This window comes from Perca fluviatilis, chromosome 24 (genome assembly GCF_010015445.1).
Source record: "Perca fluviatilis chromosome 24, GENO_Pfluv_1.0, whole genome shotgun sequence".
NCBI classification, from domain to species: Eukaryota; Metazoa; Chordata; class Actinopteri; order Perciformes; family Percidae; genus Perca; species Perca fluviatilis.
Window position 1 is genome coordinate 6,138,892 of NC_053135.1, and position 27,219 is coordinate 6,166,110.

Consider the following 27,219-nt stretch of genomic DNA (forward strand, 5'->3'; position numbering starts at 1 on the left):
TGCAGTATTTCCTCACTGTTTTAAAGCTGGTCTTGGATGCTATCAGAGTTTAAGCTAAAGTTAGCAGCTGTGTATTACTCTTAATGGGATTTGAGGAACCCCAGCTAATTGTACCCAAGAGAGACTTACATTAGCCAAACACATTGGTTAGTCCTCATCCTAAATGCCTTTTCTCTTGTAACATTAAAAAGTGAAAACTAACCAGCCAGACAGGGTTATTTTGGAACAAAAAATGTTTCTGTTCTCACTGTTTGTTATCTTGTCATACTTATAATACCGGGAGTAACTAGTTCTACACTGCAATACAACAACAATGTTTCTTTATTTCCATGTCTTCACATGGATGTTGAGAATATAGATTTTTTGCCTGGGGCATGCAGCTTTAGCCTCAGTGTTTTTAGCACCGTATCATGTACAGTAGCCATCAAGTCCCCTACAACAGGGTTCTAGTTTTAAAACAAGACAGTGTGAAACATAAAAAGTCAGCTAGAGACAGCATTTTCGACCATCTTAAGGAGCTAACTCTGAATTTTGAGTGGTAAATCTGGCACTTTTATCATTGTTAACTGTCGACTGTGTAACTGTCCAGAGATACATCTGAATGAAGAGAAGGCTGATCTGCTTTAGGCATTATTAATAACTAAATCTGATTGCGTTTCTTGTTTTTGCTCTAACAGCTTTTACTTTGTATATAATGCATTTGAATTGAAATTTGAAGTACAGGATTTATACCAGATGGAATGCCCTACATCAGTTTGAGGTACAGTAACATGCTCTCCACTTCACAGCTTTGAGTACTACCACAAAACAAAGCCATTTGTGTTAAACAGCTCACACACATTCTGTGAATGTATGTGTGTGTGTGTGTGTGTGTGTGTGTGTGTGTGTGTGTGTGTGTGTGTGTGTGTGTGTGTGTGTGTGTGTGTGTATGTGCGTGTGTGTGTGCGCGTGTCGCTTGCTCCACCCGGTACAATTCAGCCTGGTTGCAGTCTCTGTGGCTGTGTCCTTGTCTTTGTGGATGAGAGTGGTTTGAGAAGTGAGAAGAAGAGACAAGTGATGACGTGAATGGAGAAGTGCTTCTGTGGATGGCCGGCCGAGGACAGACTCAGACAAACTACAGCCACTCGGGTCAAGGCTCTTTCAGAAGAGAGCCTGTGTTAAAACAAAGACTCTTTTCTCCAAACCTTTCACTTCTTCTTTCTTGTCTTTTGAGTTACATTTCAGCACTAAAATGGGATTTATTTTAGGAAACTTCATTCAAAAAAAGCTTTTTAAAGTAAGCGTTACACACCAATTTCTATCACAGTAATGTTCACAGCAGGTTTCACACCCTCTGCACATAAAAAAGGTTTGTGAAAAAGACACAATGTGTCCTCAATATTCTGCAGGTTAGCAGGGCCACCTTTTTCTTGGTTATTTAAAAAATATGAAAGGGAAAACCGTGGGAGTTGGTTTCTGGCTTTCATAGCCGTCTAATAAGTACCGTACCCTCACACTTTTATTTACCTGAAGGGTCATTTTTTTCATGTGAGATAATTTACAGCTGGGGAGACTCACCCTGGTTTCCCTGAGGAGGAACTGCAAGTCTCGGCCGCTCAGGATGCCGTGGTTCTTGACGTAGCTCGGAAGGTGCACGGTGCTGGTGCCGTGCACGGTGCCGTGGACGTCCATGTAGCTGTGGATGGTGTCAAGGTATTTCTTTTTGTCCTAGAACAAACAGGGAGATAAAATTAAAAATTTTCACTGTTAGCTTTTCAATAAAAGAGGTCCACAAACCTTCTGGAAAACAGTGTTTTTCCAAAGACAGAAACACCTCCTACTCTTGCAAAATACTCACACAAATTGAAATTAATTTAGTTAGGAAAAATATTGAGGTTATTTAGGTTCAGCTGGGCCAATCCAGAAACAAACATCCTGGAATGAACAATTCTGAATTACATGTTTATGAGAGTGGACCAGGATCATTACTTTGTTATGTGACCTGATGAACTTTTGTCCGAGCTACCTGAGTGCCCATCTGGCCACAAAGGCAGGCAGAGCTAAAAATAGCACTGTATGAGGAGCATCAGTGCGCACAATATCCTGCTATTGTTATTAAGGTCTACCTGATTTGTGATGCCCTTGATCAAAGACACAAAAAAAGCATGCCAACAAAGCCTGCTTCCTTTATACCAAAAGTCATGTCTAGTCCACTTCCATCACACAGGAATGCTACCCGACTGATTTTATAGTGGACAAGGTCAAACTAAATACATATTCTATTTTCATGTTTTAAAAGGGCACTTCACCAATGTTTAGCTATATTTACTTGTCAAACTAGGGAATGACAATCAGGATATCAAAGCCTTTGCTAACCTTGACCATTCTTTTTTTAATGCAACTTTTGTGAATTTGCCAACTTTATTTAAGTATAATACTAAATCGCAGGAGTAACCCTTAACAATTGTATCTCCTATCTGAATCAAATCATTATGTGATATAAAAATGTTTGTTATAACAGGTGCAATTAATCTGTTTTTATTATATCCACCCTGACGAAGACCTTGTGAGGTCAAAACTGATCATATTTTTAAACCAATTATATGCCCCCAAAATAGACATTTGTATTATTTTTTTCTCTGCCTAAGAGTGGGCTTTTATCTTCAAGGGCACTTTTAATGTTCCCCAGAATGCACTTTGCCTCTGCATTCTTTCATGTGTTTGGAGGATTAAGAATTCACTCCACGTGATAACAGTCCAGCGTGTACTAAAGCAGAATTACATTATATAAATTATGTCATACTAAAAGTAGTCTAGTATAAGAAGTTTCACTTGCGGTATTGTTCACATGCCGCGGGATATTCCGCCACATGTCCCTCATTCAGCCGGATGTCCGTTTCCTTCCCGCTTTCTTTGTGTTGGAATTTTAAACTCTGGTGGATTTCTGAGGACTATGGTTAACTGCTCCTCAGATCTCTGCAGGGTAAATCCAGACAGCTAGCTAGACTATCTGTCCAATCTGAGTTTTCTCTTGCACGACTAAAACAACCTTTGAACGTACACTATCCACCAAAACAAGTTCCCTCCCGAGGCTATTTTGCAGCAGCACCGTGGCTCCATCCAGTGCTTAGATTGTGATTGGTTTAAAGACATGCCAACAAACCAGAGCACATTTTGCTCCCATCCCAGAGTGCTGCGTGAACTAGACCTTTCTCCACAGCGCTGTGGCAAATGCGAGACTATACAAAGTGATTCAAGGCTATGTGTGAGTTGGGGTTAAGCAGACCGTGCAGCAAAATGTGATATCATAAAATTTCATAATAATGTCTGTTGATCAACTTAAAATATTATTAACAGTTTCTATGATGTGCTTACTTTGAACATCGTTTTATTTTCTTGGCAATCACTGTCAAGTTGGTCATAAAAGACACATAAGAGATAAAAAAAAAAAAATGAGTCAAGTTAATCAGTTTGGATGGAAACATTACTTCTATAATAATAAGGCCTTTGATGGTCCCCACACTAAAAGTTTCACAGCAGGTCTATGATTTTCAAAAATAAGGACTGCCGTATAACCCTGCCAAATGTGCACACAAAATGTCCCTATGTTTCCTGCTGAACCGCAATGTAAAATGTGTCTTTTGCACCTAGTCCTGCACCATATAGAAGACGAGTACAGTACAGTGGAACGCTCTTATAGCCCAGCCCTTCAGGGAGGCAGTAAGATGAAAGCCTGCCATTTTTGTCATAATGACAGGATGCCTCAAAGGCACATTCACCAGTAGGTTCACACACACACACACACACACACACACACACACACTGGAATATTATCGATTACCAATAGTTTCAACACTCATGGGGCAGGAAGGCCATTACTGTTAAAAGCTACCTGTTTCAAATTCACACACAAGCCCTACACATGAGCCTGCCTTTGAAACGGTTCTGCCTCCAGGTCATGTCCCTGCTCTCACTCTCTCTCTCTCTCTCTCTCTTTGTGTCTGTGTGTGTGTGTGTGTGTGTGTGTGTGTGTGGGTACGTCAGTGCTTCTTTTTTGGGGCTTAAGTTTCAGGTAGCCGCTCGTCAGGGTCCCTGGAGGCATGGCTATCAGATGCCTCCAGCTAGCCTGCTGTAACTAAAGCAGCCTTGTGTGTGTGTGTGTGTGTGTGTGTGTGTGTGTGTGTGTGTGTGTGTGTGTGTGTGTGTGTGTGTGTGTGTGTGTGTGTGTGTGTGTGTGTGTGTGTAGAAGTTCTAATTAGAAGGTGAAATCACAACCCTGTAATCTTTACACTCAGGAGAACTGAGCTGGGATTTATGTGCGTGGTTGTGTGTGTGAGGGGATTTAAAAATGAACGTTGCTGGTAGGCACCTGAAGAAGATACACACACACACACACACACACACACACACACACATCTATAGAAGTACAAATCTATAGAAGGTGGTGCATGAGGTCAGAAAGAGCCAATGAAAGAAGAAGAGCAGATACATCCACACTTTGTAACAGAAAGAAATTAGTCAAGAAATACTATTAACATTGATACTTTTTTTACATGTTTACCTGTCTAAAAACACAGTAATTCCTATGCAGTCTGGTGATTCATGTAAATATGCAGAATGGTTAAACTTTAAGATATGCGTTGCACATCAGCTGATGGCGTTTTAAATACAAAAGTTGACAGAATCTTAAGGGCATACATACATTTTAGACAAATGTTCCGATTGGGAATGAGTTGTTGCCATTCAACATAGAATTACATTTTTTTAATTAATTTTTTTATTTAATCATTTGAATGAGTATGGTATTTTACGATGGCTTCTGTGCAGAGTTTTGGAGCCAAAGCAATTGTAAAACACTCTAATGACATAGGATATTAAACATACAGTAAGTTAGAATATGGATTATAATGAACATTTTAGATGAATATTGTTGGATTTACTGTACATGAGACATGACAGCATGGAGAGGAAAGAAGAAGAAAAAAACACTACTGAAGGAAAAACATCATAAAGTTTCTTAAGGCAGGATGTGTGTGATGTGTTTATGGTGACCCCTTGAGTGGCTCTGTGTGTGTGTGTGTGTGTGTGTGTGTGTGTGTGTGTGTGTGTGTGTGTGTGTGTGTGTGTGTGTGTGTGTGTGTGTGTGTGTGTGTGTGTGTGTGTGTGTGTGTGCAGAAGAGGAACATAGATTGCCATGACGCTTCGAGGCTGTCACCACACAAAGCTTCACGGTCAGAGGACATCACTGGCCAAATGCTCTCTGGAGCATGGCTGGACTCTCTCTCACACACAGACACACTTGGTTGGAATAAAGGGAGGGAGCGTGTTCAAAAAGAACAAACGGGTTGAAAGATGTAAAAAAAAAAAAAAAAAATCCCATCCCTGGCAAAGCGCAACAGGACAACAGAAGTTGGACAACATGGAAGAGAAGCATGTGGTGCATTGCCATTTTTCAGATCCATTGTGGAATTTCTTTGCTTTCCCTTCATGTAATGATAATATGCCAACTTCAGTTCATAAACCTGTCTTGGCTGTCAGCACATGGTTAAGCAGAAAAACGTTATGACTTTGTAACACTAACAGGCGTCACAAGATTTTTCCCTCCATGTCCTCAGAAAAGCCCTGGTGGATTTGTGTGCACTGTATGTGGATGTATATATGTCTCCAACCACATGCAATGTGCAATCTGAAACCAGGTAGCAGATCGATTGTGGCAGCCGTGTACGGGAGCATGTGCTTAGGGAGTTATAAAATAACTGCTTTAGCTGGAGAGGTTGATTGAAGCAGGAGAGGAGGAGGCGAGTTTTATGACCTTGTAAATCAGAGGGAATTTGTAAAGCCTGGCTCGGAGAGGAAACAGGAGAGGCGGCGGCTGCTGCTTTCTGTCGGCAGTCTAAGGGGAGTGAGGAAGTAAAGGTAAAAAGGTTTCAGATCCACAGCTAACTTACTATTGTCATTGATCCGTGTTTGTGACGGCTAGCATTACAGCACTCACCAGTTTATAAGTAAGAAATAAGAGAAATTAGACTATTAAAGCTGTCACAGACTTAAAGTGGCCTTAATGAAACTCCTCATCTCTGTTAATTTTTTTTATTTTCTATTTACATTTTATTCTATTTAATTGTTTTCTCTTAGGCAATTTTATAGTGGCTGCTAAGTGACACATCCTGGCATCACTTATTATTTCCTGTTAAATGATTTCAAAATGTACTGTTAGGTATGTTTATCAGCTGTTCTACAGAAATGCGGAATCAGCTCTTTGATCTGAGGTTTAGATGGAAATCAAAACACTGGTTATGTGAGTGCACGGCCATTTTTTTTACCATTTATTATAAAACTTCTCCTCCTCCTCCTCCTATATGTTGGTATAGGGGCCAAGCTGCAGGGCTGAGAGCAGATTTTGATGTTTCAGCGCTTTCTCTTATCAGGTACTGGTGTCAAGACAGAAGGGTGGGAGCAGATTAATGTTGCTTTTCAGCACATTTCGACCTAAACAATCAACTTCTGCTTTCACCTGAGACACTGCATTCAATACAAATTCTGTCTTCCTTGTGTTCATTCCTCAAAAAAATTTTTTTTTTTAAAAAGACGGTGCAAAGAGCTGTTGGCTCTTCAGAATGCAGACAGGTGCACTTGGTTCGACTTACTCGACCCTCAAACTGCCTTCGACATCAAACGTACCTCTGATCGTCTTCCCATCTGAAATAATCTCCTCTCTGGAGGCCATAAAATGGAAGCTTGTTAGTCACAACAAAAAAGTCACTCCACCTATTTTTCAGAGAACACCACATAACACACACTCTCTGACAAGCAGAGCCTATTATACACACATCTCTGCAATGATGTCATAATGTTGAGTAAGTCAGAAGTAACCGTGGCAGTAGCAGTGGTTCATTTCAAGTGTGGGGATTTGCACAAGGGTATAAAAGCCTTTATACCTGGGCTATGATTTTTGTTATTGTTCACTGTTGTACTTTTAGTTATTATCAATTCCGTAGACATTAATTGTATTTATATCTCAGCCAGTTCTTTTTTAACACAGATATTTCAAAATGCTCAGTCTTGCACAGTGATCAAGTGTACATAAATGTATTATACTGAAATGTACAGTTTATGAATGACTGTTATTGTTATACATTACAATGCCCAGTTTATTTATTTATACACAGCAACTGTAGCAACTGCAACTACAGTAGAACTGCCATTCTGATTTCAAAAAGCTTGGTACTGCAATACAAAATTATGCCAATCAGCATAAATGCTCACAGCAATCACGCACACATTTTCTTCAGGACGTGCAATTGGCATCATTAGAACTGCATGACTTAATTCCAGTGTGGTTCTTTTACGTCTAATGGGCAAAAAGAAGACCCACCACTACAGATTACAAAAAGAATAAGAGACAAATGTATGACAGATGTAATTGTAAATAAACATCTTAAAGTGCTCATATTATGCTGTTTGGCTTTTCCCCTTTCCTTTATTGTGTTATATACTTTTTTTTCCAGAGAAAACACTGTTCACAAACTGATCCAAACAGCCACGGGAACATGGGTGGTAAATAGTATCCAGAAGTGCTTGGAGTGCAGTCAGGAGACGTTATTTACTTTAATGCCCTCCCACACCCCATTAGACATAACAGTGTGTAACCTATTGGAGTTTGGTGGCTGGCCAGAGCATGTTTTTGAGTCAGACAGTAGAGGAGATGATAACTGCTTTGTGTCCCAGGCTGAGCCCATATGTGTTGTATTCCCAGTTCAAGAGAAATAAATAAAAACCCCATGCAGCATCTATATTATTCCTGCCTATCCTGCAGCGATGGAAACACCTGTAGCACCGCATGCATCATTGTGTGCAATTAAAATCTTTGCACCTTATATATATATAAGCTAATGGCACCAGGGGAGGATCTTAACACCATTTCCATACATTCAAACTACTACTTAGTGAAGCATGCAGTGAACAAAACGTGCCATCAGAAGGTGTCCGTATTATTTCAAGTCTAATTATCAATGTCTACATATTAAGTCTAGCATGGAGGTGTTATTATTTGATTTGCTATAGATAGACGAAAATGAAGAAGATAGATGGAAAAGAAAGAAGAAAAGATAACAAATAAATAAATAAATGTGAATGTGTGTGCATGCATGTATGTATGCATCTGTATTTATGTGAATGTATGGGTTTATGTGAACAGTAGGTAGGTAGATATACGGTGTATGTAAAGATGTATGTATAAGAGAAGCATCAAACTGTGTTGTATTTAACCAAAGGATAAAAATAGAGAAAGGGTGTAGGACCTAAAAAGTTTATTATGAACTTCTTCCTACTCCCTTTTGAACATGGGAATTTCTAATTTGAATAACTTACAATAATTTTGGAGGATTATGCTGAGAAGTACATGACCTTATTAAGCTGTCATTTTTTTATTTCAATTTTATATATGTATGCATGTCTGTATATATATATATATATATATATATATATATATATATATATATATATATATATATATATATATATATACATACACACACACACACACACACACATTTTTTTACATGTTCAAATAAACTACTAAACTAAAAAAACACATGTGGTATAAGCAGAGTTAGGCTGTTGCTCAATTTAAACATAACTTATTTCTATTCTTATATTAATTATATTATTATTGTACTTAGTGTTGCCCTACTGTAGCTATTCAATTTTATGTCACTGTTAAATATATTATTCTTTGTTTTACTCATTTGTTGGTTGCATTCCCCTCATAAATCTGGATTAGCCATTTACGGTTTCTGTGAATGATCACAGAAGCAAACCGTGTCGACAGTTCAATGCACTTGTCTGTTTGCTCAATAAAATCAAAAGTAGATTGAACACAACACATTTCAGGTCATTCCGAAAGAGGCAAGGTCAGTGTGTTCCCCATGCCAAGAAAAGACACTAATCATGATTAATCATGCCTAGAATGTAACTACATTTCTAAATGTTCAGCTCATTTGGGATATCTGTGTCTCTATGATATTGATTTTTAAATATTAAACTTTTTTTGCTGCTTTCAAGTGTTTTAACTGAGATATCTTATTCTTAAGTGATAAGCAAACTGCTTTCAGTGCTTATACATATGTCAACTGACAGTTTCACTGCTTTTATCTTTTATTCTTTAACGGAGTTCATCTACCTCCAATGACTACACTTCAACTGACACTTTTCTTGCAGTTTATACACATAAAGTGGCTAATTTCTTTTAGGACTTACTACAACTGACCCATCCTGCTCAATTTACCACCTAAACACCTGGCATTTCAACTCCTTTCAGTGACTGAAGTTCAACTGAATCTTCACCTTCGTTCAGCACTTTCGCTTCAACTAATATGTCAGCACTTACACTTAAATTGACACTTCAACTTCATTCAGCCCTTCCATATTAACTGCCATTTCAACTTTTTTTGGTCATCGTATTTCAACTGCCACTTTACCTTCCTTCAGTATTTCAACCAATTCAAATGTGCAAATTTTCAGCAGTGAGCACAAGTAAATCAGAAAGTGTACAGTTCTTGTTGTAATATACTAAAGATTGAAGTAAAACATAATATTTGACACGACAGATCTGAGTTACAAAGTGAAGCAGCAGCAAACAGCACCTTCTGGAAATGGCTTGAGCCTAATTCAATAAAACATCTGTGACAGAAGCGGTCTGTTCAATAAACGCAATAACATTTCCCGCGCCGACCCAGCTCTTTCATAAACGTCAAATTCAGGTTTCCGCCCAGGCACTCACGCCAGTTTAATGGCACAAGAGATTGCTTCATTAGATCGGACAAGCACAGTGAAACTATAGACGGTTTAATGTTGAACTCAACTTGGTTATCCATCATGAAAGTGGGATGAAACACATACAGACTGTGTATAAAACTGCAAGGGTAAGAGTGTTGGGGATAGTTGCCCTTCCTGCTCTGCATATGCCAGCTCTGTCTGTCTGTCTGTGTGTCTGTGTGTCTGTGTGTGTGTGTGTGTGTGTGTGTGTGTGTGTGTGTGTGTGTGTGTGTGTGTGTGTGTGTGTGTGTGTGTGTGTGTGTGTCCCTGCCAGCTTAGTGTGATTTGTCTTTCTTCAACATGTCCTCTGATCTGCTGCCAAGGGCCTGCGGCTTTCCCTCTCTGTACATCCTACTCATTCTCACCTTGCTCCATGCTCCCTTCTGCCTCATCAAATGCTTTCTTACACACTGAACGCTAAAAGATAGGGACACTGACCGATTTAGTGGAGACTAGTGCAGTGCCCGTTCAAAACATGCCTGCTCGGAACAGGCTAATTGCTGGGCCTCCTGTATTGTTGCTTGCAGTTTTCTCCAGAACAATCGTACCCCGAAATAACTTACAGAGGCACTGTATAATGCTGACTTACTACTACTGAAAACAATTTACCTGACAGAGAAATGTTGCTGGTTAAGTTGCAGATTCACATTTTACTCACAAAATATTACAAATAAAATGTCTATACCAGAAGATTAAGATATAGAGACAGGGTGATAATATGAGAGATACATTCCAAATAATGAATACTTAAATATCTAATAGCTGTTTGTATAGTGTGTGTGTGTGTGTGTGTGTGTGTGTGTGTGTGTGTGTGTGTGTGTGTGTGTGTGTGTGTGTGTGTGTGTGTGAATATAGAAGAAGAGAGAAAAAAAAAGAAGAGAGAGAGAGAGAGAAAAGACAGTCACTCTTAGCTCCCTTGCTCTGGTTTTCTAACTGGGTTGCTATGGAAACAGTTCCCTCAGAGGTGGTCTGGCCATTTTATTTCAGGTCTCACCATCAACACCGTCTCTTCAACAACAAAATACTTGAAATACGAAAGACCTGCTGCTTTGGCCTTCATGAAGTTACAGTCCTCAGCAAAATGAGGAATCATTGAATTTCACTACAAAGTGATTCACTACAAATGATCCCTGTTTTGATCACAGACTTGACTCACCTCCATTGCCACAAGACAAGTGCAGACACATCTTTCATGAAGTTAAGTACAACCTCAACCCTAGAGCGATCAAACTCTCCCCTGTGCTTCCCAAAAATCTGCACGCTGTTAATTAGCTCATAGTAATTTATTTCATTTTTCAGCGGTCACTTTTTCTGTATGTTCTCAGCATGTGAGATGTTTTTACTACTACACACAGGGTTGACTCCATTACGTTTTTTTTTAGATATTTGAAATCTGCCCCAATTTCACATTTTGAAAAATAAGAAACACAGTATTTTGTTTCATAAAAGGTAATCCAATGATCAGAAACCCTCTGCAGATGGTTAGACTATTGTTCCTGATAGTATGAGGTTTGAGGTTTAGTCCCATACAACTATATAACATGCTAAGAATATACAAAGCCCCTAAATAGATGATCCAAAAAAAGAAAAAGAAGAAGAAAAAAAAAAAGAACTCTGCCAAAATTTCTCATTGGCAAATGAAACTGTTTTGTACTCACGGAAATGAGAAACTCATGTGCACTACAAAGCATCTGTTGTGCATCAGAAACAACACTTTGTTCCCCTTTTTGCCTTCCAGTTGTGCTGGTGTTGATAAAAACTTGCAATGAAGACTAGTGAAAAATGTGTGAGAGAATGTGTGTGTGTCTGGGTGATTATTACTCAGTGAGCTTCACACATTGGTTCACTTTGTACACCGGTGGGATGAGTGTGACCTGAGCACCTCTGCATACTGATCAGGCTGAGCGAGTGCCTTTCAATAGGCTGGGTTTTACGTGGACACTATTACTTGCCTAACCTACATTAACCCCTCCAAATTAAGGCAGAGGAAGGAGACAGCATTCAGCTGAGGAATACATCTGCAACAATGCTGGCTCAGGCACTCTAATGTGTCCTGTTTGGTCCACACATTTCCAGTTTCAATGACCAGAGTTTTTCCACATTATTTGGGTTTTATAGCTCAATAAAGCAAATAAATAATAAACAGTCTCAAAAACCTTTCCTGGAAATATTGGAAATACAGTTTCCTGTAAAGTCTTATCCAGCCTAAATGTATTTGTTTTATGATGCCTGTAGAGCAGACATTTTAGTTTTTTTAAGATACTTTTTTTTTGGCATTTTAGGCCTTTATTTCTGTAGGACAGTTTAGACTTGAAAGGGGAGAGAGAGGGGGTATGACACGCAGCAAAGGGTCGCAGGTCGGAGTCGAACCGGAGTTAAACTTGCATTAGCTAAAAGTTACATTAAAATGGAAATCATTTGATCCCCAGATAAACGTAGGGAAAAAGAGTGGAAATGAGGGGCAGATATAGTAATTAAGGCAAGAGAGAGATTTGATGAGCAACACTGAAGTTTGCCAACGTTATCAGGGCTGAAAAGAGATTTAATTTGATTGCTGCATATTAAAAAGATGACCGTACCTCCCTCAAGCGTTAGTTGGTGAGTCTTCAGATCATTAATCCCATAACCTGAATATAATTCCATTGTAAATTTTACATTTGTGCAAGAAATAGAATTGTTAAAGTGGGTCCCACTTTCTATTACAAATAGGGGATATATAATTTTGAAATAAAACTTCTCAAGTGTGGAGAAAGAGATCGAAGGACAGCTCGATTTAAAATGAAGAGGGAGGGAAATGGAGTAAGCTAGTCAGCTCGTTATCAGTCGTCTCCAAAATGGCCCTTTAATTAAAAGCAGGAGGTAATGAACACGCTTGGGAGTCTGATTGGCAACTAATGCCGCTTGCTGTGAGCTGATGGGCTCCCCCTGTCTGCCCTTTTAAAGCTAGACTGAAAAACACACTGCTGTGTGAGCTCTGACTCAGTACTAGAAGCCATAAAGCACAGCAGCACGTCAACTACCTCTGGATTCAAAAACTATAAACACCTTGGGATTTAGAGCCTTACATTGGGGCTTTGAAATTTAAACTGAACAAGTTTTGTTAATGAATACCTTTTAGATTAGGTTTTTAAGTTTGGAAGTTTGTTTTGTTGCTGTTAATATTTTCCCACATGACTTGTATTTTCCAATCACAACTCTTCATTGTGCCGTTTCAGAGGCCACTGGTTGGATTTTGCTCATTACTCTCTTAGGACAAATCACATCTTTATGTGATCAGATCGCAATAATCCTGGAGGTGAAAAAGTGACATTCTCATCCAAGCCCTGAAACATACTGTTTAAATGCCTTAACTCCCATCTGCTCCAACAGAAATCCTGTAGTGTGCGGCTCCAAGCGTGAATGTGTGTGACTATTAGCCCTTTTTGACCAAACAGTTCCAGGAACTATGGAACCACAGAAACTCAATGGATGAACTATTATTACCAGTCAGCTGTATTGACATAAATGTAAAGCCAATGAGTTGGTAAAGGTAGGTAAAGCCAAGTGGAACAAACCATGACCGGCTGATGCAACAGTATTTGCAGATCATTAGTCAGTTATGTTCAGCTTATTATTCAATTCTACACCACACAGCCTCCTGTGAGAAGGCATTTGCACTACAAGGCATGTTACATGAAGACGATTCTCTCTTGCAGCTTCTATTATCATGCCACCGAGCGACTCTGTCAGACAACTAAAGAGTCAGTAGGATCTGGAGCGACCCACTCTGAAACATACATGGTGTCGGCTGAAAGCTCATCAAGGCGTGGGCAGTAATCCAACCATCCATGGCATGCCAAACAATGTGCAAATCTCTCCAAGTCTCTAAGTCGTTTTTGTCTGGGATACAGTAATCCCTTGGTCCCTGTGCCGCAGTGTGAGCATGTATTTGAATATATTAAAAATTTCACGGAGAGAGCGATAAGCTGAATTTGAGCTTCGAAACCAGACTGTTATTAACTTTTCTGTGAAAGTTTTACCCAAGGTTGTTCAAAGAGTTTCACTGCAGAGCTCTCAGGGGTCTGGAAATGGGTTATTCTTGGTCCACTGGCGTTCTTGGCATGCCTAGTCCGTCCCTTTCATCTTCAGAAGGCATACGTAGGTATTTATCTATGTGTACGTCTGTGTATGTCAGAGTGTAAGTATTTGAAAAGGTGTGTGTCTGTGTGAATGTGTCTGTAGGTATATGTGTACAGTATATGGGTTTTTGCTTTGCATCTATTATTCATAGAGACTTTTGAAAAGTCAGAACTACTTCTTTTCTCCTCTATAGCATGGTTGTGTCAGTCTATTACTATAAACACTTTTGATTTCCGACCTGATCGGACAAAATGTACAAAGCACTTATTTTCTAGTATAACCCGGCCCTATAGGTGTCCAATTTACATGTTCCAGGGCGTAAGAAATGTGTACAGGCTTTTAGTAATATCGTAGATGTCTCATGCATGTGTGCAAGTGCATAAAAGATTATAATACCTTCCAGAAGTTGTCGACCTTGCCGTAGACTAGTGACTGGTTCTGTCTCTTGATGTCATCGATGTGTCTGATGTCGCTGGCGTTGAGGTGCTGCTCCACGACGAAGCCCAGGAAACTGTTGTCTGGGGTGTGCGCTGCAGCAAAATAAAAATAAAATATAAATACATACAAACACACAAATGAATATCAGTGCTTGCCTCTAAGGGATTAAAAGCTCTAAAAAGGCATCGCTGTGATGCATTTAAGGCATTTTTTCTCTCCTTAATTTATACATCACTAAGGCAAAAACAAAAATGCCTCAAATAAATCTTACACAAGTGTCTGCATACTATTTAGTTAACTATGACCATTTCAATCCCAGCAATTAGCACTGATCTAAAGAGAGAGACAGAAACAGTTGCACAGAACAACTCGACAAGCAATCTGGGTTTTTGTTCCCTCCGTTCCTTATCGCCTGGTGATGACAAGTTACTATGGGAACAACGAGATGAGCAGGTCAAGTGTGGAGCCCGAATCTGGCAGCGCTTTACCTCACTGCCATCTGCTTTGTAAAACAAATGTGAAGACAAGGGTTTTGGAGTGTGGGCAGATAAGCTTCAGTCAAAAATGAATAGGCTTAATAATCTAATTGAGGAATAGTACAACGCAGATCTCATCACCCATGGAAGTGAACAAAACAGTCTGCAAGGTGCAGAGTTGTAGTTTGTGCAAGAGCCCCGGGGAACTACTGTACTGTGGTCAGAGCTTTTTTTTAAATTATTATTACCACAATGCTTTTACTACAGAGGCAAATTAAGGTCAGTCAGTCAGAGGGAGATGGAATCGGCTTCAGTATAGCAGTGTTTCCCCTAGGTATGTGGAAGACTTAGATGCATGTATTTGGCATGGGGTTTAGGGGTCAGCCCTCAAGAAAGTCGTACGTTTTTCAAAAAAAAATGTTGGACCGTTTATTACCAAATCTGTGTTTAAAATGCAAAGCTAGCGCAGATAATAAACAACTACAATCATTAAATCTGAGAAAAGTAATTTGGTAACATTCATTTGGCTTAGGTGCCCAAAATAGCATAGGTGCTGTGCCTAATGGTAGGGAAAACCCTGGTATAGAAAATTAAAGGAGGATTGACTGAGAAAATCTCTGCAAAGAATCTTGACACCGCAGGTGCAAACACAGGTATCCTCTGGACTAATCACGCCTCATGTAATAAGAGGGGATGAATCATCATAAATGATGACATTTAACACATGATGGCAGAGATACAGCTGCTGTATCATGATTCAACTGCGGCAGATGACAGCAGAAACAATGACGTACTGTAAAAGTTTGACTATGCTACAGCAGTTTCACAAATACTGTTGACGTGTTTTTATCAGGGTGTTGGCTGGAATGTGACATTTTCTCCCACTTGACAAAAAGACAATGTTTGTTCACTCAATCTCTTCAGGCAGTTCACATATTGGCTCTGGCTAAATATCTTTGGGCAAACATAAAAAAAGAAAAAGAGCACAGGATGCTGAGTAAATGAGCCTAGCACCAGACCAAGTAATTATTGAACAATGACAAAAATGTGCAGTCTCATGTTCCCTCAAATGATTTCAAAAGGGCATGAACACAAGTCTTTTATATTACCTTATACTTCATCATAGTAACAATAAAGTATAATTCAAGTTTCCATCACACTAGTGGAATGATTTTTTTAAAAAGCTTATCACATCCTTTGAACATCAAACCGACACACTTTCCTCCCAGCGTCCTGACTGGACATGTTAAGTAAGATGTATGCTGATATAGTGTGCAGTACTTCCTCTGGGCAAAGAGCCAGACAATCAGTGTTAACACTTTCACGGGGAAAACTCTTCTTCACAGGGCATGAGATCACATGTCTCGGGTTTGTAAATTCTATCCAATCCCTTATCTACTTTATTCAAATCCTGCTCCTGTTCTGCACTTCCCAGCATGACAATGCACAGATGGACCCTTTCACCCGCTGAGAACGGTTAGTTCATGTTGTGTGGGGGAAAAAAAAAAAAAAAAAAAAAAAACCCCCTCCTTTAAAAAAAAAAAAAAAAAAAAAAAAAAAAAAAAAAAAAAAAAAAAAAATAAAAAAAAAAAACCACAACCCCCCCCCAGAAGGTCAATAATAACTGAAAGTATTTCTGATGGCGAAGAGGCAGAGATTGTCCTCTGCACTGGGAGGATGCAGCACTAACACTCCTGTACCAAACTAACTGTGTAAACAGGACAGGCTGTCAATTAGTGATAGGCCCTCTTGATGCATTTGGCAACAGATGCCTCCTCTCCCACTAGAGCCGCCACTCAAAATGTCACTCAACTTGCCACAGCTTCATTTGCTATTAGCTAACAAATAGCCTGGGAGGACAGCGTTGCCGGAGAAAAAGCTGCTTTTGTCGCTCCTGACAAACTTGTGAACGTGAAGTTGCTAAATAAGGAAGCCTGAGTTCACTCTGTTAGATTAGGAGTCAATATTGGTACAACATGGCCGAGCTGAGTGGAGAAACCGGGTGAAAAAATGCCGGTAATACTCTTAAGGGCAGGATATCGTCTCTGACAGGGTGAGAGGGACTGTTCAGGGGCTTCCTTTGTGCCCTTTAAAAAGGAGCAGGAAAGTGTTACTGAATCAGCGTTAGAGGCAGACTACACTACATCATCACACAGTGGTACCTGCACAAGAAAATACACCAGGGAAAAAGTAATCCAAAATCACAGACTAAGGATTATGTGATTAATATTAGCCCAACATTTGAGAATGCAGACTTTTTTTTTTTTTTTTATACAGGAAACTAACTTCTATTTTGCTGGCCACACAAAAAAAAGATTTTAAACTGCAAAGATGCATCATCAGCACTAAAATCTCCAACACTCTGAAAACTCAACATCAAAGACTTTTTTGGTTAGACAACTTCTGAATGGGCCTGAAGCGTGAGAATAAAATAAAAAACACATGTAACACTTTCACACAAGCAACTTTGAGATTGAGTGACTGCTGGGCAGTCCTACAGTGCTGCAAACATCATAAGAATGAAAATGAAGTGTTTTTAATCTGAAAGTAATTCACCGTTAGTTTGGAATATCACAACACAAGTCTGAAAAATGATCCACAAGACCAATGAATAACTCATTCAACAGATGTTTCGTAATCATTAGTACGTTATTGATGTTCATTAATGTATGCTAATGTTGGCCATATTTCATACAGTCTGAGGACAAACAAAGAAATGCACTTGGCTGAGCTGCAGGGCGAAATCAAATTGCCGGCAGATCAGGCTGGGTTTACCCAGTCTACGGTAAAGCAGTTTTGGAAAGTGTTTGACTGTCTCTATGTTATCTAATGCTAACTGGTGTCTATGTGTCTCTACAGTATTTCTGGACTTCAGTGTTGGAACTTTCCATTATGCTAATCCACTGCAATCAATCAAAGAAAGCATCTAAAAAGGTTTAAAATGTAAAGAAACAGTGACAGGTGCTCAATTACAGCCCCTGTTCTTTTCTTGCACCAATGTTTCATTAGAAAACTCTGTAAATCTAATAACCAGATATGTAGAGTACAGGCAGGGCGACATCTTGAAAGCCTGCATTTAATTACGTTTTGATTGAGTGAAATAAAAATGATCACATTCTCAACAAATGTGTTCTTTCTGTCAGTTTTTCCTAATGCTATGGATTACAAGAACACATTTCTTTCTTATTTAAGGTGTTGTAAAAAGTTTATTTGTGCTCTGGACAGTGAGTAAGGCGTATGAGAGACAACAGCCTATTGATCCCACACGAATAGAGAACAAAAACAGATAACCTTTTGTGAGTGGGTGTGCCAGCGACATTATCAATCAAAGCTTTACAGGCACTATCAGCTTGGCAGATCTCAGGGTCAGTTACGTAGTTGACAGTGCCTCAAAGATAAATACTATCTGCTGCCATGTTCGACCTATGACCAGTATTAATCATCATTTCCGAGAAGGGATTAAGCATTCAGCTGCACGGATACACACAGGAAAACTGTGGCAAGGGTTTAAGAGAAACCTGGTTGACAAAGCTGATTTCTTGGGCCATGTGCATGCTTCAAGTTTCTAAATGGGTTTTTATAAGAGGGCATGTGTATGACAAAGACGTTTGACAGGGAAAGTATCTCTGTGACAGTAGTGCAGCGGGATTAAAGGAAGTATCATTATTCATAGTCATTCTTGTTTCCAAAATAAATAGATAAAAAGTATATCTGTTTGTAGTCCGGTTTATATCCCACACCAAAGTCTTTGTAACAAACCTGTCTTTTAACCTGATAAAGTGTATAGTAAATAAATTAGACTTTACAGGACTTCAATCCTTACGTGTCATCCTGACCTACAGGATAGGTTAATTTTATTTGCAAGTATTCAGCTCCCCTGATTGTTAATGACTAGGAAACCCAGCCAACTTAACTAAGACGTGCAGCCCATTCTAACACAAACTGTACAGCAGAAAACACTCCCTGCTATCCTGACTCTGAAACAGATTAATGAGGTCAATTTGGCCTTGTCTTGTCTTATTGGCCAGAGGCCACAAACTCCCAATTCCCCCAACCAATGATTTATAGAGCACAGAGCCTAATCGTAACAAATAGACCAATCCAAATCTAGGATAGATTACCTACTAGCACCTGATTTGTCCATTGTTACATCTCCATTCAATAGGTGAATTTTAATCCAAATTCATGACCAAGGAATCCAAATATAACATTTAATGTATGGTTTAAGAAAGTAAATATAACGTTTTTATTGTATTTACTTTCTATCTGGAACTACACTGTACACAGTTTTTGCAAATAGTTTTTTAAAATGCTTTTATATTTCTTTGACAGCGTGCTTGCAGGACCAGATTGATGGGGTAAATATGAGACAACTGAATTTATTTCTGCAGATCCTGACACCATAAGTAAAATGTTCTCAAGCAGAAAACACCACCCAAGGTAAATCCAAGCTGACAGAAGCACCTGCTCAGAAATACACACTACCCCGTACAATTTCATGTGATTCAGTCAGGAACACTCTCGTCATAGATTTAACCATTTATTGCAATTAATGGAAAAACAGTTATGCTTGGCGCTGATGGCTGCGCTCTTAATAATGCTCCCTGGGACCAGCCAAGCAGCATGCTAAGCTGAAACAGGGAGCACCATGCAGAAACCCCCCTGGGTAAAAAAAGAGCGAGCCAAAAGGAAGACATTGAAATCCATTTTAAACTTTGAGTCACGTTAGGACTCTGAACTAGGAAGGTGGAGGCTGGGGTGGTGGAGGCAAAGCGTTGCCAGCAGCAGCAGTGAGTGAAGCAGCGTCAGTGTAGCAGGGACCAGTGAGGAAGGAGTCATATACAGTATAAAAGGACCACCTTGATGTGAGAATGGATGTGATTGGTGTGTCTGATAGGAATGACTATTCATTCAGCGGGCATATGACTTTCGTGTCCTGCATGATCTAACGGCAAGCTTAATCAAATAACAATGATCGATTGATGTGCAAATATTATTTGTGGACAGCCTGATAACAATACCATACCTGAGATATCTACTTCATCATCCTTGGAGGTGTTAATGTAATACTGTTTACATGGTACACGCCTGGAGGTAAGGTGTTGTGCGGCACAATGCAGAGATGAAAAAAAAAAAACTTTCTCGTCTCTGGTGCCTGGGAGTGATGCCATTTTGTGGTTTTAACACGCTACCAAACCACTGTGCACTTGTTTCACCAGCGATATCATCTAACCTAGCGACTCTTAACTGGATTTTGTGCAAAGGCCCCAGTGTGTTATGAGAAAGACATACCCTGTTCAGGGGACAAAGGGCCTATTCAGGTGCAGTGGCATTCTGGATAGCTCCAGGCCTCACCTCGCAAACGGGGACTGCAGGGGTAACATTTCACTTTCTCTTAGCCATGGGGAAAAGGTCAATACCCCAGGGGGCTGGCTCCCCTCTCTCTTCTGCTGCAACGCCACCACTCATCCACCTCAGCAAATGTGGTTGACTCCAGTTACAGACTGAGCTCACAGTGATGTACACACACAGAGCAATAAAACCCCTACGTCCTACATTATAATCACAGTAAAATGGAGTGTGTCTGACCTTTTATTTTCCTTTAATCTGCTTGATGATATTAGCAATGTGCTGGATTTTCTTTTATGCCTCTTTTCCAAGCAAAACATCTCATTCACGCTCAACTTAAACTGTGGACATAGGAGACAGCCTAGGGTGTAATGATGACGAAAACTGATTCATACTGCAAGTAGCCATGTTTGGCAACTTGGCCTTATTTAAACAGAGTGGGGAACGTTAACTCTGTGAGAGTCATGTGGAGAAGAAGGCCAGTGTCCAGCATGACATGCTTTTGTACTTTGGACAGATCAGGGATCTTTTTGCATTCTTAACTTGTTGAGTCAGAGGATGAATCAACCAGCTAAGTTCTCTGTTATGTTTTTCATTTCATAAACTGTGGTGAACAGATTTTACATCCTGCACTCACGCCATAATTGAGCCAAATCGCCTGTTTTTGTTGTTGTTTATTTGAAACTACCAGAGCTAAAGCTTACTGATGGTTGACAAATGCACTTTCAGTAAGAGAGTGTTTTGTGTGTGTTGGCGTCCTGCCGACTTACGGAACATGGTGTTGAACTGCTGCGGGTTGAGATTCCACTTCCCCCAGGGCGTCTTGTGACCCTTGGACTGGGCGTAGTGGGCGTGGTTGAACTCTGGTTCCGTCCCGAACGAATCCAGCACCCGCAACATGCACCTATGACATCACACAAGGACAAGAGTGTTAAGGGCTGCTCCGTGCCAGAAGCACATGCTTGTACGATGAGTTGCTTAACATTAACATCATGCTGTATATTTCAATTAAGTTTGCTTTGAATCGTGTTGAATCAATGAAACCTACAAACCCTATTATAAATCATCTCTGCACACATCTCTGCTCAGTGTTGTTATTATATGCTAGAAGAAAAACTCTTCACACCTTGTGCACCCAATTACAGTGTAGCTGAAGTGAACCACCACACAATGCTTTTCCCCCAGTAATCTCCCAATTACCTTCACAGTAGTACAAGAAAAAAGCCTTAGGTTACTTCATTTTATACCCATTTAAACCCAACTAGTAAGCCTGGAGATCTAGAAAATTAACTAACCTGTTCATAGTTGGATAGTACTTTATGGCAGCTCCAAGCTACATTAACATTGAGGTGTTTTATCTAAACCGTTGGATACTATAACAGCTAAAGATGACATACACATGTATTTTAAAGCTGCAGAATATGTGCTATTTGTGTTATCAACTACTGGAATTCTTTATTTATATGAGGCATTATTATGTGTCATGAATTCCCATGTGGAATGGAGCTTTTTAATGGTATGAAACAAAAACAACATTAACTAATTTATATTTAGCATTTTTGTAGTATTAACGTTGAAGAAATGACTAAATGTATTTAATAATGTATTTCATAATGTATGCAGTGATACAAAAAAGCAATGTATTCACACAAAATAAAAACAACTCCATACGGGATGAAACCACAACAACGATGCCTCCACTCTCAGACAGAGAGACGGTGAAATCCTGTCCTGTGGAGGTGTGAGACTGTGAATGAACATCACGGCCGACTCAAAGGTCACAGCACAGGATTAATTAAACCAAAACCAGGAGAGGGACTGGTGTATATGCAGAGAACAGCTGACCTTAAACTCCATGCTCTGCATTCACTAACTCGCTTATTGTTACTCACTTCTTTTTTCTAGATTCTGTTTTGATTACGTCTGGTCTGCCATGTCCTTCGCTATCAACAATTAGGAAGGCAAAGACCCAATGAGCGAAAAGGAAAGCCAATATCGATCTGTCAACTTGGCCACAAATTACGATCTCTCCCTCTCATGCTATTAATCAAAACTTTTTCACTGATAGGTTTCTTCTACAACATCCTAAAATTAAACTTTTATTGGCAATCATTAGCCCAAAAACAGTTATTTTTTTCTTGTAGGTGAATACAATTAAATGACTACCACTTTAAAGTAAAATACTCAGCATTATTTATGAAGTGATAGGAAGAAGCCATGGGCAAACAGACATGCATGCATATACACACTCAGGGACAGATATACTAACTTTTGCGCCCATTTCAGACGTATTGGTTTTGCAACGTGCACGTAAAAGCATGGCGAGGTATGTACAAACAGGCCGCACTGAGGTAAAAGCACAGATTGCCTGTCGGGGAACTGAAAATGGCAAATTGCGCATTTCCGTGTCATGCATATGCATTCACGGGAGGGTCAAGGGGAAAGTGGGAGTTTCCCATAAAGAGATGGGAGGGGAAGCGTAAAGTCTGTTGTCACAAGGATCACACTTTTTCAGTTGAGTGAACACAAAATTATTAAGTGTTACAGATTAAGCAGCCATGCAATATTACAGTTACTGGAAGAAATCAAAGATGACACTGATCTCCGACTCAGCGTTCACATTCCACATCCAGCAGTTGTTAAACTCCTCGCTACATTACAAATATTGGCATCAGGATCATTTCAAACATTCATAGCATCAGCAGTGGGAATATCGCAGTCGGCACTCAGCCGTATCATAGCACAAGTACTTAACGCGCTTTGCTACAGCGCATTTACAGTATAGTGGGCGGAGAGAAAGGCGCTGATTACCCGATGAACTGCAGGTTTGGTAACTACGACGTAAGCTTAAGTATCACAGCGTGCGCTTTCTGCAATGTACGTACATCTGGCCCTCAGTCTCACACACAGACACCTGCAGATTGATTAATTTCTCTCTCTCTCTCTCCTTTCTCTCTCTCTCTCTCTCTCTCTCTCTCTCTCTCTCTCTCTCTCTCTCTCTCTCTCTCTCTCTCTCTCTCTCTCTCTCTCTCTCTCTCTCTCTCTCTCTCTCTCTCTCTCTCTCTCTCTCTCTCTCTCTCTCTCTCTCTCTCTCTCTCTCTCTCTCTCTCTCTCTCTCTCTCTCTCTCTCTCTCTCTCTCTCTCTGCAGATGCTGTGTGAACAGTGAAAGGCCCTGGGAGAGTAGAGAGCTGGGAAACACATTCACCATGAGGGAAACTTTAGACTGAAAGCAGAACAACAAAAACAATAACACGGCCACATGTCATCTCCACTTGCTCCAGAGAAAAACAACCCTCATCTGTCCCCAGTAGATCCATCCTCAACAGATGGGGAAGTGCTGCTGGAACCATAGCATGATGGAGATATGGGCTGCAGTGAGGCTTTCAGCACATATTCGGAGTCCAGTGAGTTGACAGTGGGCAGTGTAATGTGGCAGGAGTTGAGGCTGTTCAGCTCAACAAGTATGCACTTAGTAACACTTGCTGCAATATCACAATCGAGGTGGACTGAGTGAGGATGTTGATGCCAAAGTAGATATGCAATTTCACAATAATGCAATCCTCCTAAAGTGATCCCAAATGGATAGTGTATAACAAAAGCTGTTGTAAAAGATAGCTTTATGTCCTGCCATGATTATCGCTCATAAAATAAGCCATAAATTAATTGGTCCCATATGGGTCATTAGGAAACAGGAGATATGAAATGGGAATTTCTGCTTTATATGAATCTACCTAAGGGCTTGTTAAATGTCTGAACAACCCTGAGGCTAAACACAACAGCTGCATGATAAACAGACATATGAGTTAATAATGTGTCTTATAAAAAACTGAACAACTGCCCAACGTCAGGGTTTAGTTAAAAAAAACAAGCACCATGGAGCTTGGAAAGATATACTGTCATTTGTTACTTATTATCTTACCCTGATTGTCATCCAGCTATATAATAAATAATAAATTCTACTCATAAGACTTTAACCTGAATGGTTATTCTTTATAACCATTATAAAAAAATAAAATAATGCCTACATAACATTAGAGAAGTGGTCGACCGGTATAGGTTTTTTTAATGGCCGATGCCAATATTTAGACAGCAGGACGGACGATGGCTGATATATGATGCCAATATCATGTTGTTGTTTTTTGCATCTGATAAAATACAACAGTACAAAAATAATAGCAGATGAGACACAAAACTGCTGAACTTTAAGTTTATTTAACACTGGAATTGTCTGCATTGTCTCTTTATAGTCCGTGTTTTTGTAGGCTATAACTCGCAGCCTAGCTTTAAAAACGCAAAAGGAAAACAACGTTTTCAAAATTGACACGTCGGGCGAGCGCTAACTTTGTTCTGCAGACATTTTTTTGTTAAACGGCCTCGTGAACGCTGTCATTAGATTATCTCAAAATGGCATTAATCGGCCACTTCTTTTAAGAAGCTACCTTTCTCCTTTACACAAGTCATCTGATCAACTACCTGTTCGCTGAACCTCTCCCTGAACCAATCGCCTGCAGCAACATAAGCCACAAACATTAGCATGGCTGGCTGACAAGTAACTACAGTAGTAACCTAGCATTGCTTCCTAGGCCAAGAGTTAGCGAACTACATTATTATCATCATCATCATCATCATCATCATCATCATCATCATCATCATCATCATCATCATGTGGTGGGACAGGTTGTTAGAAAATCTACGCTGGACAGTTGTCATTTCAGCCGGAAGGAATTCACCGTGGCCGACTAGAAGTGAGAAGTTTGCTTTTTTCTACTTCTGTCTTCACTTTAAGACCAACTGTTTTAATAATTAACACACATTATGAGGGGTTAATCTGCCACATATCATTATAACTTGCATATGTGCCGTGCTAGAATGGGAAACTTGACAGCCGTAGCAAAAGTAACTACGGGCAGCCAGGCTTAGTGAAGGATCAATTTAAAAAAATATATATATTTTCTCCAAAACTTTCTAAAAACTTTGGCTTTTACATGTTACCACTATATGATTTGCGACTTACACAATCTCCAAAGCAAGTTATTGTTTCGACAGAACTACAGACACTTCAACAACTGACACTGTGGATGAGCGGAAGCCAGTGCCATGAAATCACGGCCCTTTAATACATGCAGTGCTGTGTCAAAACAAAGTTTCTGGAAAAAGAAAGTGAGGAAGTATCAAATGGAAATAGGAGCCAGACGAAAAATGATGAAATCAAACTTGTGGACACGCGCAGCTAACGCCTCACTTGTCATTTGTCCAGTTTCATGTCTGCATTGTTTCCTTCAACATCAAATGTAGAACTGGTATACACTGGCACATGTTCTGCAGCCTCGCTGATGCAGATGAAAGCGCATTGCCCGATTCAGTTATTGGATGAAAGGATTAAATGAAACAGAACAATAGGGCAACCTTGGCTCTAGTATATACCCAGAAAACAATAGCTCTGAGCATTCCCATTCCTCCGGAGTAGTATGAAACACAGTGATACGGCACTGTAAGACAGATAGCCAGAAGACTGGGGCAGTAACAAAACACATTAATCACAAACAGGCCTGACAGATGTGGTTGCTTTGTCCCCAAACACAAAGAATAAACCAGAAAAAAGGGAACAATAATGACACAGTTTATTGCTCGGGGTCTTATATGCAAAGAAATCTGGCATGTTCTGTGCTTAGGATATCCTTCTCCCTGCCTTCCTGTATGAGAAATACAGTCAAGGGGAAATGGTTTCACAAAGGGATTCTCAGGCCACAAAGGCAAAGAATATAATTCACTAACAGTAGACGGGAAAGTAAAAGACATGGTCGCAGAAAGGTGATGCAGGGAAACTGACTAGGTTACTTACTTAGTGAGAGAGTACAGAAAAATGTCTTCAATCTGCAGTGTATGTCCTCTTTCACAAAGCACAGTGACACTAAGTGCTTTGAGATAAATGTTCAATTATGGTAGGACTAATAATGCAGAAAACAGCATCCGGACCTTACATGACGCCTGAGGCTGAATCAATTTCCTCAGGGCACAAAGGGAGCGGATGCGGTATAAGGTGTTATGTCGCAGACTAACAAAACCTGGTGACAAGCAGGAGGAACCAGCGGGGCCATTAGTGCCCCCAGACTCATTGTTTCTTCTCTTTTCCTGTCAGTCGGCAAGGATGAGAGCTTTTTCAAAACCAACCAGGAAGGCCTCGTCTACATTCCTCAGCGGAGCAATCGGAGAGAGAATAGACTTGAAACATCGCAAACAGACGCTACTGCGGCCTTTTGGGAAATTGTGGTAATGTTTGAGTAGAAAATAGACTCATTGTCCAAGCAAGTGCCAGACAAGCCTCAACCCAATGCCTTTGCATATGTGAGAGAAGCTGTTAAACCACAGTTGGCAGTTGACAACAAGATAAATGTACAAATTGCAGAAGTCATCACAAACAGGGGAAACAAACAGTTACAGTGCAATATAATTTACTGTCAACGGCTCAATCAGAGCCACGCAAAAGCCACCTGTAGAAAACTGGTTGTACTGGAAAGCCGGCCAATGTAAAAGTGTTTGAAACAGACAATGCATGCTCAGCAAAACTGCTCCCTGGATACAATTAAAGATAAACATTAAATCCAATGACAGCAGCCACCAATCTGCAATTGTGTTGATGTGACAGGCCCTACAGCCGTCTCTTAAGTTTCTATAACATTTTTTTATTTTTTTTTTATTTAACCAGGTTAGTCTCATTGAGATATAAAGATCTCTTTTTCAAGAGAGACCTGGCCAAAATAGCAGAACAAGTATGTTACATAAAACAACAATTTACAATCACAAAACAATCACAAAAGAGGCAAAGACATCTCAAGTGCATTTCAATTAAATAAAAGTACCATTAGTTAAAACATTTGCACGTGTGGATGGACTCATGTTCTATGGTTTTAATGTCACAACTAAATACGCAACAATTACATTTAAAGTTAAAGTCGATATTGTTTTTTAAGAGTTTAACACTAAAAAACGAAGCTAAAAAGGCTTCCTCGGGACTGTGTGGGTGTGATTTGATCAGATTTG

At 39.8% G+C, this 27,219-nt stretch overlaps 1 protein-coding gene across 2 annotated transcripts in view; it reads right to left on the reverse strand.

The window, feature by feature from the left end:
- The window catches only part of mgat5 (alpha-1,6-mannosylglycoprotein 6-beta-N-acetylglucosaminyltransferase), an 83,083-nt gene that overhangs the window by 10,491 nt on the left and 45,373 nt on the right, over positions 1-27,219 (reverse strand). For both annotated transcript variants that reach the window (XR_005638500.1, XM_039793492.1), the window contains exons 10-12: positions 20,948-21,081; positions 14,311-14,444; positions 1,558-1,707 (exon numbers count right to left, since the gene is read on the reverse strand). Coding sequence is in view for 1 of the 2 variants with exons in the window: in XM_039793492.1 (XP_039649426.1) it covers positions 1,558-1,707; positions 14,311-14,444; positions 20,948-21,081 (418 nt within the window). In the remaining variant the exon portion in view is untranslated. The remainder of the gene's footprint in view (positions 1-1,557; positions 1,708-14,310; positions 14,445-20,947; positions 21,082-27,219) is intronic.